The following is a 13708-nucleotide window of genomic DNA, read 5'->3' on the forward strand; positions in this document are numbered from 1 at the left end:
AACATGCCTTCAAAGTTTATCTATATTGAACCAAGCCTTGGTGGCAGATACTTTTAATTCCAGTTCTCGGGAGGCAGAGGCAGGTGGATCTGTTAGTTTGGGGCCAGCCTGGTCTACAGAATGAGTTCCAGCATAGGCTGCAGAGAAACCCTGTCTCAAGCCAGGGGTCACAAGCCAGGCAGCTGCCAGTCAGACATGAGAAGCAGGAAAGTAGGATATACAGAAAGAAAGGTGAAAAGCCCCAAGGCAAAATGTAGATGAAGAGAAAATAAGTTATAACAGCTAGCAAGAAACAAGCATAAGATAAGGCCTGGCATTCATAACTAATAACAAGTCTCCATGTCACGATTTGGGAGCTGGTTGGTGGCCCAAAAGAAAAAGCCTGCTATGGTTTTTCTTTGGTTGTATGGTTTAGCCTGGGTTGTTGCATGTGCTATGCAATTTTCCTACCAGCGAGCTCTCCAGATGCAGATTTTTTTTTTGTTTTTTTGAGACAGGGTTTCTCTGTGTAGTCCTGGCTGTCCTGGAACTCTCTGTAGACCAAGCGGGCCTTGAACTCACAGAGATCAGCCTGCCTCTGTCTCTCGAGTGCTGGAATTAAAGGCCTGAGCTACCAAGGCCTGGTTGTTATTGATTCTTTGTGGCTTTCACTTTGTATATCTAACTCCCACTCATCTCCCTTTTCCTCTGCATCTACCCTGTTTTTCCCCAAGATAAAACAAAATAAAATTGAAAAAAGAGAAAAAAGAAAAGGAAAATCTCATTGTGGAAGCTGCAATGTGACACAGTGAGTCACAGTATATCCTTGTGTCCATGTATCTTTTCTTGCAAGTGCTCACTGCAATGAGTCATTGGTCTGGTTTGAGGCCCTGGTTTCTGCTACACTGTTAACACTGGGCCTTCACTAGGACTCCTCTTGAATATCCTGTTGTCCTGTGTCATGGAGATTCTGCAACTTAGGTTCCTATTTCTTTAGCAATAGTAAGTTTCCTTTTAAAATATTTTTTGAGAATAATATGTTTTTATTACATTACTTCCCATTTTTCATATAATCCCAGATAAAAATTATATTTTCAGAAAATGTCATAAAATTATGTGAAATTTTGTTCATACTTTTTTTCTATTCTAACTTACATATTACATTCTTTCTCCAAGTCACATGCACATACCCTAATTCTCTTTAAGTTTATTCCACTGTGCCATACAATTAGTCTTTTGTAGGACATGGATATAATGGTGCCAAGCTGTAGTTGCTCTTTACCAATTAGACATATCTCCAGCTCTGAGCCTCAGATCTTTTTTGGCTCTTTCCAGACAGAATTTCTCTGTGTAGCCTTGCTGGTTTGGAACCCACTCTGTAGTCTGTACATCAGGCTGGCTCTGAACTCAGATTGCCTGCCTCTGCCTCCTAAGTGTTGGGATTAAACATGTGCACCACCACTGCCTTTTTTTTTTTGTCTCATATCTTTAAAAGTTTACACCTTCACAATTTTATAATTTGATCCCACTTCCTCACAAAAAACTATTGTAAGTTGCCCCCTGGCTTGTAAGTCATGAGGGTTTTATGAAGTTTACCTCCCTCTTCCAGAGAGAGGATCTTAGGATGTAGCCCACAATGGCCTGGAACTCAGACGAGTGATCATCCTGCCCCATCTTTCCTATTGCTGGGGATGCAGTTGTGCGGTAGCATTCTGGGTCTGACAGGGACTGTACTGAGCCCTTATGGGACAATTTTGCGGAACCAATCTTTTATTAGTCTGAATCAAATCCATTGCTGCTTCCTCCCTTCAAACATGAGCTCAATGAATTTATTTTGTAAAGCAAAAGGTTCTTTTTTCATTTGTTTGTTTTTTTGAGACGGGATTTCTCTGTTTTGGAGCATGTCCTGGAACTAGCTTTTGTAGACCAGGCTGGCCTCGAACTCACAGAGATCCACCTGCCTCTGTCTCCCGAGTGCTGGAATTAAAGGTGTGCGCCACTGCTGCCCAGCTAAGCAAAATGTTCTTATATTTAAGTCTACAAACACTTCCCCTGTGTTAGTCACTCTTCTGTTGCTCTGGTGAAACACTATGACCAAAAGCAATTTATGGAAATGCTTAGTTTGAGGGCCAGCTTGGTCTACAAGGGAGTTCCAGGACAGCCAGGACTACACCGAGAAACTTGAAAAACAAACAAACAAGAAAATTTTATTCGGCTTACATTTTCGGATGAGAGTTCAGATCGTGGTGAAGGGGTGGCAGAAAGCTGCTGGTTGACTGCAAGTTACTTCCACACAAGAAGCAAGGAGGGAACAGCATGTGAGATGAGGCTATACCCTTACAGCCTGCTGCCAGGGGCGTATTTCGTCCAACAAGGCTCCACTTCCAAGGTCTTTTTTTGTTTGTTTTGTTTTGTTTTTGTTTTTTAGAGACAGGGTTTATTTGTAGCTTTGGTGCCTGTCCTGGGACTAGCTCTTGTAGGCCAGGCTGGCCTCGAACTCACAGAGATCCACCTGCCTCTGCCTCCTGAGTGCTGGGATTAAAGGCATGTGCCACCACCACCCGGCTACTTCCAAAGTTCTATAAGCTCCCAAATAGCACCATTAGCGGGAGACCAAGAGTTCAAATACACGTGCCTATCATGACAATTTTCATTTAAACTCCCAACAGGTTAAAATAAAATATACATACCATACAATTCTGTATTGTTTTATAGTATACTTAAAAAATGACAGTAACAGTGCACTCCCTTTATTGGGGAATGATACATCCATTGTCATTGAATAGGGCCTTAAAGAGTAACAGCGTTTTGTTCAAACAGAACTTATAATTGCACAAAATTCATACAAAGCATTAAGAAATGTTGACCAAGATTGCGGTTTCTGGATTCTGGTGGGTGCATGGCCTGTCGGCCTAAAGTCCAGTGGTGACCCCTGACCCATACAATACTGACAGTCAAAGCTCACATGTGGCCATATGAGAAAGAAGCCCAGAGGTTTGTGACCACAGGATTCTGTTACAGTGTTAGGAGTTAATGATGTCATTGCCCAGGAACACATAAACACATGTCAGTTTAAAGGAGATTTACCAAGGTCTAAAACTTACACAGTCTATTCAGGTTTGGGCCTTAGATGTCACTTCAGGAAGTTAAGAATAAAAACCACTAGCTACACTATAAAAAATTCTCCGTATAGTGTTCTTTATGACACCAGCTTGGGCACCCATTTAATTTTTTCTTTTTTTTGAGACATGGTCTCTCTTTGTAACCCTGGTTGTCCTGGAACTCACTATACAGACCAGGCTGTCCTCGAACTCTGAGACCCGCCTGGCTCTGTCTCCTGAGTGTTGGGATTAAAGGTGTGCACCACAACTGCCTGGTTTAATAAGTGATGCTTTCATTTACAGTCTTCTAGTCAGTTGTGGCAATGGCTCCAACTCAGAACTCAAGTTTAATTGGCAGGAGTTTTGGGGAACATTGTTATAAAGGAGGCGAAGGTACCATTTGGACTGGCGGGAGAGCTCACTATGCTTTACTTATGATCTGCATGAACACAAGAGAGCAGGCAGGACCCATACTTTCTACTTTCAGTCTCTATATTACTATTATTTTCATCTTTGGAACAGGGACTTACTCTGTAGCCTAGGCTAGTCTTGAACTCATAGCAATACCCTTCAATCTAGCAAGTGCTGTGCTGACAGGTGTGTGTGAACCATGCCTGGGTACAGTCTGTCTGTATTATGCACACACTCAGATTTAAAAGAAATTAACACTCTAGCTCTTAAGGTCCCTTTATCACAGAGCTTTTGAAAAAAGCATTTGTATTGATCCAGCCCTGCCCTGCTCACCACACAAGCCGGGTTGTATAACTGAGCCTGACGCTGTGTTTAGGGGAAGAAACATGACTCTTTGCCATTGCCGTGCCACCCCTACCTAGAGTAGGAAGTGGACCACATGGCGCACGCCTTTAATCCCAGCACTCCAGAGGCAGAGGCAGCTGGATCTCTGTAAGTTCGAGGCTAGCCTGGTGTACAAGAGAGCCAGGGCTATTACCTAGACTGAGTCCTATCATGATGATTTGAAAATACATATTCAGTTCAAGAGAACTGACAAAAGGCTGGGAGGTGGTGGTGCAGGCCTTTAATCTTAGCAGGGAGGCAGATGGTGGCAGATCTCTTAGATTCAAGGTCAGTCTGGTCTATAAAGAGGGTTCCAGGACAGCTAGGGCTACACAGAGAAACCCTGTCTTGAAAAACCAACCATTCAACCAACTAACCAACCAACCAGAAACTCCACAAAACCCCTGTAAAAGTGGGCAGGGTGCAGAAAGATTGGTAGTTTGAGGCCAGTCTGAACTACCTCAAGAGCCTGTCACAAAGGAAAGCAACCTGTGAAGAATCTGAGGCACTGTGACATTTTGTCTAAGAAAAGAACCTACGAAGGACAGAAAGGTGGATGTTTGAAAAAGAATCCCCTTTAAAAACCTAGGCACTTTTCAGATACTGAACAACCGAATGGCAAGAAAGACCCAAGACTCTTGTTGGCTGGCTGGTGTTGCTGTACTGTGGCTGAATGTAAAGACTGCAGGACACCCATGCTCCCTGAACCTGAGAGGTCCCAGAAGATGTACAGAACTTGGCTGGGGAGGCAGAGATCATGGAGGATAGGTACTGGCCACCTGGAACACTGACAGGTAGCTTTTGGCATAGGCAGGCATTGGTGAAGAGTAAAAACACAGGCATCACACAAGCATCTAGGATACTAAGTGTTTCTCAGCAGAAGTGCAGAAAGGGAGAACTTGCAGACAAGTTTTTTGCTGAATGTATTAACTGGAATGCATGGGTATGCACAACCAAAACCGTACTTTACATCCACATGTTAAACTTCCTGGACCATTACCTTTCCAGAATTACTGTCACTAAAGTCCTAGTAACAGACTGTTCCAGAATTTACCTTCCCAGATTTACATCCACTTAACATGAAAACGTCCTGATATATAGGGACATCCACTCATATAGCTGTGTACTCCCCACAGAACCTGTATCTAATTGCCCACAGAGACACCGACTACACACATAGGCAGGACGCCAGTCTGGGAACTGAGATGTGATAGCGACAGTGGTGGTCATGAGGTCCTGCTGCAGATCTGTTCAATGTCATTCATCTCTTTGGGACAATCTGCAGAAAGGATAAGAGGTGAGTCCTGAGTCACCACCACATCATCCTCAATCCGTACTCCGAGACCGCGAAACTTCTCTGGTGCATCTCTGTCATCCTCAGGAATGTAAATGCCTAAAGAAGAGAAATGGGTTGTGTGTGACCAGTGACAGTAACCAGAAGCATGTTCACCTCTGTTACAATTCCTTCAACTGACGGATCTTTAGTGCACTTACCTCAGAGTGGTAGGAATTAAATGAACTACTACACACAACAGAGCGGTATACAGGAAGCTCAGTCAAGGTGGCTGTCATTAGTTAGGATTACTACTGTTATAGCCATTTTGTTTAGTAGACTACAGATTACATTCAACCATAGTAATACCAATCACGATTCTGTCATGTTGTAGTGGTTTAAGAAAGTCACTAATTTGACTGGCAGTGGTGGTACATGCCTTTAATCCCAGCACTCAGGAGGCAGAGGCAGGTGGATCTCTGTGATTTCTAGACCAGCTTGGTCTACAGATTTCCAGGATAGTCAGGGCTGTTACATAGAGAAAGCCTGTCTTGAAAAGCAAAAAACCAAACAAAAACCAAGAAACAAACAAATAACAACAAAAAAACAAACAAAAACCCCAACCCCCCCAAATCAAAAGCCCCCCAAAAACAAAAACCCAAAAACAAATCAACAAACAATGCAAAAAAAACCTTTATCAGTCATAACACACCTAATTTTCAAACTCTGGGTCCTGGTCTTAGAATCATCAATTTTTAATAGTCAGACTCTCCTACCAGCCTTTGCCCCTCACTGTGGCCACAAGTTGACTTTTCCACTTGCTCAACAGGCATTTGCTTGAGTCAGGTAACTCTGTGGGATGAGGGTGGGTGGTTCACTGTAGGTAGCGGGATGCTGCAACCCACCACTATTGTGAAACTATCACAAGTTGACCACGGCAAAGGCAGGATTAAAAAAAGATTTGTTTACAGAAAGTATTTGCAATCTGTTGTTCATTTGAGAAGTCAAATTAAACAAACCATGTGATTCTAAGCAAGAAAACTCAAGACAAACCTAAATATTTTATATTCTGTAAATACAAGTAGCAATGTAGCCAGGTGGTGGTGCACACCTTTAATCCCAGCACTCCGGAGGCAGAAGCAGGTGGATCTCTGTGAGTTCAAGGCTAGCGTGGTCTACAAGAGCTAGTCCAGGACAGGCTCCAAAGCTACATATAAAGAAACCCTGTCTTGAAAAACCAAAAAAAAAAAAAAAGTAGCAATGTACACTTCAAGGTTAAGTCACCCTCACCTGGTTCAATTGTGATCACCATACCAGGCTTCAGAGGGAGTGAACGAGGCATGTCTGGAGTGTCATGGACATCCATTCCAAGGTAATGGCCAACATGGTGAGGGCAGTATTTCCGAGCAGCCTGGAAAAGATAATTAGCACAGTATTCTTAGGGCAACGAGCTCTTACAGGGAAAGCTGGTATGGACAAATCAGTGAGAGGTGGTGTTAGTAACTTCCAGTTTCTGCCATTTAACCTAGCCTTGGATTAACACTTGAGAGACCTGACAAACTGCAACTTTTTTGGGGGGTGTGGTGTGTTGTGCTGTGTGCATGAGTGTGTGGGATGCCAGTGTGTGCACTTGTGTGCAGGTACACAGATGCATGAATGTGCCTACTGAAGCCAGAGTTGACAGTGGCTGTCTTCCTCTACAGAACTTCACCTTGTTTCCTGATTGACTGGTTGGTTGGTTGTGCTTTTGTGTGGGTGTACATGCCTAACGTGTGTGTGGAGGTAAGAGCACAACCTGGTCTCTCCTCCTGCTATGTACGTTCTGGGGAATGAACTCAGGCCATCAGGTTTGGTGGCGTGTGACTTTATACATGTAACTACCTGTCATCCCTGTACTTTTTTTTTTTTTCTTTTTTCTTGATGAGCTTGTAGCTCACTGGCTGGCTATATTAGGAGTGAGCAAATCCCCAGAGGTCACTCCAGTCTCCACTGCCTAGTGCCAAGATTATGGAATCAGGCTGCTATGTTTTTTAAAGAGACAGGGTCTCTGTGTAGCTGGGGCTGTCCTGGAATTTGCTCTGTAGACCAGGCTGTCCTGGAACGCACAGAGATTCATTTGCCTCTGCCTTGGAGATCTGGGAGACAGAGGCAGGTGGATCTCAGTGCGTTCGAGGTCAGCCTGGTCTACCAAGCAAGTTCCAGGACAGCCAACTGTTACACAGAGAAACTCAGTCTTGAAAAAACAAACAAACAAACAATTTATTTCATTTTACTAGCATGAGTGTATGCCTGCATGTGTACTTTGTATGCACCTAGTGTCCTCAAAGACCCGAAGAGGGTATCAGATCCCTTAGAACTGCAGTTACAGATGTTCACGACCCTCTATGTGTGTGCTGGCAACCTGGGTCCTCTGGAAGAGCAGCCTCTGAGTCATCTGTTCAGCTTCTACACCTTTTTCATGTGGATACTGGGGATCTGAACTCAGGTCCTCATGCTTGCATCAGAAATCACTTTACTCACTGAGCCACGTCCATGCCTGGCAAACTGTGCCCTGAGCATACTTACCATGCTGCCTTCCATCCCACTGTTAAATTTATTATACACAGGCTAAGGAAACCAGTAATAACTGACAAAGAAAATTGGTCTTGGGACAAGGATATAGCTAGTGGTATTTGCATACTATATGCAAGGTCTTCAGTTTATCCCTGGCACAGGGGAGGAAAATTTTTTTTTGGGAAAGGGAGGACAGCAATGTTGTTATCCTTTCAAGTCACACAGGGAGATATGCAGAGCAGTGGTGGCGCAGGCCTTTAATCTGTTCCTGGGAGGCAGATCTCAATGAATTTGAGGCCAGCCTGGTCTACAACATGAGTTCCAAGACAGCCTGGACTTATACAGAGCAACCCTGTCATGAAAAACCAACCAAACAAACAAACAAAAAAGGAAGATACAAACTATGAGCACATACTTGGAATCCCAGTTCTTGGTGGGTGGAAGCAGGAGAATTAGGAATTTATGACCAGCCCGGGTTATGAGACCTTGTCCCTGCCATCAGTGAAATAAAAAAGATATAATTCACACATCTCTCTTGGGTAGCCTATTCCAGAAATCCTAAGTATTCCATATCAAATTGTGTAATAGGCGTGATCGTATATTTATTGGCTTGGATAATTCTATCAGTTAATTAAATATTTGCCGGCTTGGCACAGGGAATTTATAACTTTTTTTTGAAAATAGGAATTCTGGAATTCTAAAATTGGAGATGGAAGATGTCCAATGCTTGTGTGGCTCAGGTTTTTGCAATTATAATGGATACCATTACATTTAGATACAGACAAAACCCATTACAGATATAACCCTTGGGCATTTTGCTAATATCTCAATAATGTAACTGAATCAATAAACAGTCTCCCCTATGATCCCCAGAATTCCCAGGAAAGGTTTAGGAGTTAACATTCTCTCCTTGTTTGTGTTCCTTCCCACCCTGCCTGTACAGACTTCATTTTCTGTTTTCTGAGGACTACACTAGTCCTATAGCAGGCCATGAATCAGAATGTGCTGCCACCTCCTGGCAAAAGTAAGTATCAATTTCCTTTGTTTTAATTCATGTTAATTCCATTTTACAAGGAAATGCAAAGATAGTGCATTTTTTAAATTTTAAAGCTAAGTTTTGTAGCTTTAAGAAGGGCAAAAATTGAGTCGGGCGGTGGTGATGCACACCTTTAAACCCAGCACTCAGGAGGTCTACAAGAGTTAGTTCTAGGATTGGCACCAAAACTACAGAGATACCCTGTCTTGAAAAAACAAAACAAAACACAAAACAAAACAAACAAACAAAAAAACCCAACCAACCAAACAAAGAAAAAATTGAGCAGCGTGTTGGCTGTTCTCAAGGACTGGGTGAAGAGGAGGAAGGTACCTTGAAGGTGTCTTCTTTGCTGTTCTTCACGATCCCCAGATCTTTAAGCTTCTGCCCCATTAGTGTTATCATCATGCTGTACATGTTCTCCAAGCTTGTCCCAGGGGAGCACAGTGTCAAACACGCTCTCTGGATCTCTAGAACAGCTTCATAGAGCTCTGCCTGAGGTGCGGTGAATCTAGGGACAGGAAAGCCAAGGAATACGAATTAGGTATTCGGTAGGCAGGCCTGGCAGCAGGTGTTTTACTAGCTAGTCATCTGGCTGAACCTGAAATAGTTTAAGATGAAAGTTTACATTACTAATTTAAACCTTTTCTTCCTTTTTATTTCTTTCTGTGTTGCAGTTTGAGCCCAAAGCCTTGTGAATATGAGGCAAGTACCTACCACTTTCCTTTCCAGTTTAAACACTTAAAGTTTATGAACTTCTAAACTGGGCATGGTGGTAAAGGGATTCAGTAATTCCAGCACTCATTAGGTCGAGGCAGGAGGACTGTAACCTTGAGGCCAGCCTGAGCTACACAGTAAGTGTGCAACCGTCTAGGGTACTATGTGAGATCCTGCCTGAAAACAAAAGTCACAAAGTTTTGCTTCAGCTTTATTCTCCTAATAAATATATATAGTATCCTCTCTTTCTCTGTCTCTGGTGTTCTGAGTTCTGCGTAGCCCTAGTTGTCCAGGAGCTCCCTCTGTAGGCGAGCCTGTCAGCTGCTGAGCCACCTCACCAGCCCCGGTCTTTAACTCTATCATCCTGTTCCAGTTCTGGGTTACAGAAGCACAGTACCACATCTGTCTCATACTCACTGTTTCCCAACTACTTGGACATCTCAAAAAGAGATTTTATTTATTTCAGGTTATATATGTGTTTATGGTTTGTGTATGTGAATGCAGTGTTTAACAAGGTCCTGAAGCTGGAGTTACAGGTGGCTGTGAGCTGCCAAACATGGGTCTGCTGGAAGAGGAGCAAGAATTCTTCATCACTGAGTCAGTCCTCCAGCTCTGAAATGTATGTCTGTCAGCCAGGCGTGGTGATGCACGTTTTTATTCCCAGTATTTGAGAGGCAGGGGTATAAGGATCTCTGAGTTAGAGGCCAGCCTAGTCTACAGAGTGAGTTCCAGGAGAGCTGGGCTGCAGAGAGCAACCCTGCTTCAAAAAACCAAAAGGTGGAAACGCACGCACGCGTGCGCGCACACACACACACACACACACACACACACACGTCATTATGATTTGTTTGATCTGTAGCTAGATATCTCATGATCCCTGTGAACACTTGTCCTATACATTAACAAGAGTGTAAATCTCCTACTGTATGGGGCCATTCATTTCTTTTCAGTCTGTTCGGTTTTGGTCTGTATACTTTGGAGCTGTTAAAGGAGCTTATGCATCAGTCACTGTCATTGCAATCAATGCCCTGTTTTACTTCTGACCACACTCTTGTCTTGATGTCTATTTTGTTTGTATTACTCTCACTGTTTCAGTTTTCTACACTTGATTTTAGTCAAAAGATCAAGAAGCCACACCATTTTAGCTTCCTTATGGTTGATGTTTTCATGGAAATGGTTTTTTTTAAATGAGTTTAAGAGTTTTTATTTAAAGTGATTTTTGTGCTAGGCAGTAGTGATGTACACCTTTAATCCCAGCAGTAAGGAGCAGAGGTGGGCAGACCTCTTGAGTTTGAGGCCAGCATGACTTACAGAGTGAGTTCCAGGACAGGGCTACACAGAGAAGCCCTGCTCAAAAAACAAAAACAAAAACAAAACAAAACAAAACAAAACAGGAGGGGTGGATGGGGCTTGTTGTCAGGAATGGTAGTGCATGCCTATTAATTCCTATACTTAGTTTGCTTGAGACAGGGTCTTACTATGCAGCCCTGGAGTCACAGATCTCCACATCCTCTGACTCTGTCTCCCTGGTAAACTGGAGGTGAAGGAAGAAGGCTGTGAATTCAAGGTCAGCCTGAGGTACACAGTGAGTGTGAGGCTAGCCCGGAGAACATAGCAAGACCATCTCCAAATATCTGAAAATAAAGGTGCTTCATTCATAAGCAGTTTTGGTGTCATGAATGACATAGGTCTATTTAGTCCTGTCATTTTTGCTATTTTCTTCTTCATCTTTGTGTTTGTGTATGCTTTTGTTTTTTCTTACCTATCTACTTTGGAGCCAAAAGCATTTCTTTTAGAAGGAAAATTTTTGAGCTGGGCAGTGGTGGCACACGCCTTTAATCCCAGCACTAGGGAGACAGAGGCAGGGGGATCTCTGTGAGTTCGAGGTCAGTCTGGTCTATAAGAGCTAGTTCCAGGACAGCTAGGGCTGTTACACAGACAAATCCTGCCTTGAAAAACAAAAACAAAAAAATTGTTTATTTACTTTGTGTATGCAAGTGGATGAATTCATGGCACGGTGCACATGTGCAGGACTGGAGGATAAAGGATAACCTGGGAAGTCAGTTCTTTCTGTGTGACTCCCAGGAGGGTTTAAATTTAGGTCATAAAGGCTTGGCGGCAAGTGCCTTCACCCACTAAAGCCATTCTGCCAGCCCCCCAACTTTTTTTTAGCAATCTGTTGTAACTTCTCTATTGGCTTGTTAGATATACTTATTTGTATATCTTTTCTGGTTGCTTTAGGGGTTATGTTCTTCTGCAGAGTGATTTTCTCATCTTGGCTGGATCCAAAGCACAAGTGTTCTCAACAGACTCTCTGCCTAGTTTACTCAGATTCTAGCTGCTGAGATTTTACTGAGTGCTCTAGTGTTTTTGTAGCAAAGTTTTGTTATCAGCTAATAATTTCTGAATATTTTATATGAAGATTTGGGGATTTACTCTCTCTAGCTTCCTCTACTTCAAGAATTTTCCCCAAATTTCTGGTTTGTTTGCCAGGACCTAAATCTGTTCTTTTTTTTTCTTTTTTGAGATAGGGTTTCTCTGTATAGCCTTGGCTGTCCTGGAACTCACTTTGTTGACCAGGCTGGACTTGAATTCAAGAGATCCACCTGCCTCTGCCTCAGAGTGCTGGGATTAAAGGTGTGTGCCATTGCTGCCAGACAGTTCTCTGCCATCTTTAGGCTTCTGAGACTGGCTTTACACTGGTATAGTACTGTGGACTAGGAAACGCCTTTGGGGCTTGCCAGAGGGGTGGCTCAGTGTTCAGAGTGACTTCCTCCTTTTGCAGAGGACCTCAGTTTAGTTCATAGCACCAAGTCAGGTAGAATTATCTGTAAATGTGGCTCCAGGGCATCCAATGCCTCTAGCTTCACTGGTTCCTATATGCACACAGGTATATAAATTAAAACTAAATTAAAAAAAAAATAAAGAAACTAGCCTCAGGCTAAAAACCCTAACCACTAAATCTACCTATTTTAGTTATTTTAAGGGGATTTACATGGGTTGGAGAGGCAGTTCAGTGGTTTTGAGCACTGGCTGCTCTTCCAGAGGACCCGGGTTTGACTCTCAGTGCCCACATGAGGCTCACAGCTGTTTATTTTTTTAATGGTTTATTTTTATCTATTTTATGTGCATTATTGTGCCTGAATGTGTGTCTGTATGAGGGTGTCAGAACCCCTGGAACTGGAGTTATAGACAGTTGTGAGTTGCTATGTGGGTACTGGGAATTGGACCTGGGTTCTATAGAAGAGCAGCCAATACTCTCAACTTCAGAGCAATCTCCCCAGCTTTTTTTTTTTAAATTATTTATTTATTTATTATGTATACAATAGTCTGTCTGTGTGTCTTCTGCAGGCCAGAAGAGGGCACCAGACTGCATTACAGATGGTTGTGAGCCACCATGTGGTTGCTGGGAATTGAACTCATGACCTTTGGAAGAGCAGGCAATGTTCTTAACCACTGAGCCATCTCTCCAGTGCCCAGCCCCATCTTAAAGCTGTTCATAATTCCAATTTCAGGGGATCCAGTACCCTCATCTGGTTTGTGGGCACTACACACATATGGTGCAAAAACATACACAAATTTACAGGTTTTGTTTGTTTGTTTTTTGAGACAAGGTTTCTATGTGTAACAGTCCTGGCTGTCCTGGAACTTGCTTTGTAGACCAGGCTGGCCTTGAACTCATAGAGATCTGCCTGCTTCTGCCTCCTGAGTGCTGTTAAATAAAGGTGCGCACCACTACTATCTGGCAGGATTTACACTTTTTGCCTATAATGGACAGATACTCTCTAGTGCCTTCAAATTGTTCTTAATATTTTGTTGAGATTTTATAATCATTATCTATGAAGTGTTAATGCAACAGAGATATACTACTGTATAAGACATTATAATTAGAAGGTAAAAAGCAATAAAGAAAACCACAAATGCAAATATCAAAACAAAGTGTATGTGGTTCCTATGTTAAGCCTTTCTATGTGCCTTACTATGCATGCTACATAATGAACAAATCAGGCAAAACCAAAAACAGTAAAAAGCTTTGTAAAGACAGCTAACTTGATATATAAGAGCCACTTATTCTAGATACATCCCTACACTAACTCAAATCCTAAGATGCCACGGGGCATGTTACTCTGTAGATCCCTACCTGCCATTGACAGGCCATGTCCGGGTGATGTCACTCACATAGCAGGCAGATTCACAACCTCCATCAAGAAGCACCATTTCACCATCCTGGAACACAGAAAGGGAAGGAGGTAGCAA

General features: G+C 42.8%; 1 protein-coding gene across 4 annotated transcripts in view; it reads right to left on the reverse strand.

Annotated features, from left to right (window-relative positions):
• Positions 1-2671: 2671 nt before the first annotated feature.
• The window catches only part of Xpnpep3 (X-prolyl aminopeptidase 3), a 55415-nt gene continuing 44378 nt past the window's right edge, over positions 2672-13708 (reverse strand). For 3 of the 4 annotated variants that reach the window (XM_048454703.3, XM_048454704.3, XM_048454706.3), the window contains exons 7-10: positions 13593-13678; positions 9068-9245; positions 6439-6559; positions 2672-5268 (exon numbers count right to left, since the gene is read on the reverse strand). In XM_048454703.3, coding sequence (XP_048310660.3) covers positions 5102-5268; positions 6439-6559; positions 9068-9245; positions 13593-13678 — 552 coding nt within the window. In that variant the 3' untranslated portion in view covers positions 2672-5101. Of the gene's footprint in view, positions 5269-6438; positions 6560-8116; positions 8194-9067; positions 9246-13592; positions 13679-13708 lie in introns of all 4 variants that reach the window. The other variant, XM_085678338.2, reaches the window with a different exon arrangement.

Source organism: Myodes glareolus, chromosome 19 (assembly GCF_982192425.1).
Source record: "Myodes glareolus chromosome 19, mMyoGla1.1, whole genome shotgun sequence".
NCBI classification, from domain to species: Eukaryota; Metazoa; Chordata; class Mammalia; order Rodentia; family Cricetidae; genus Myodes; species Myodes glareolus.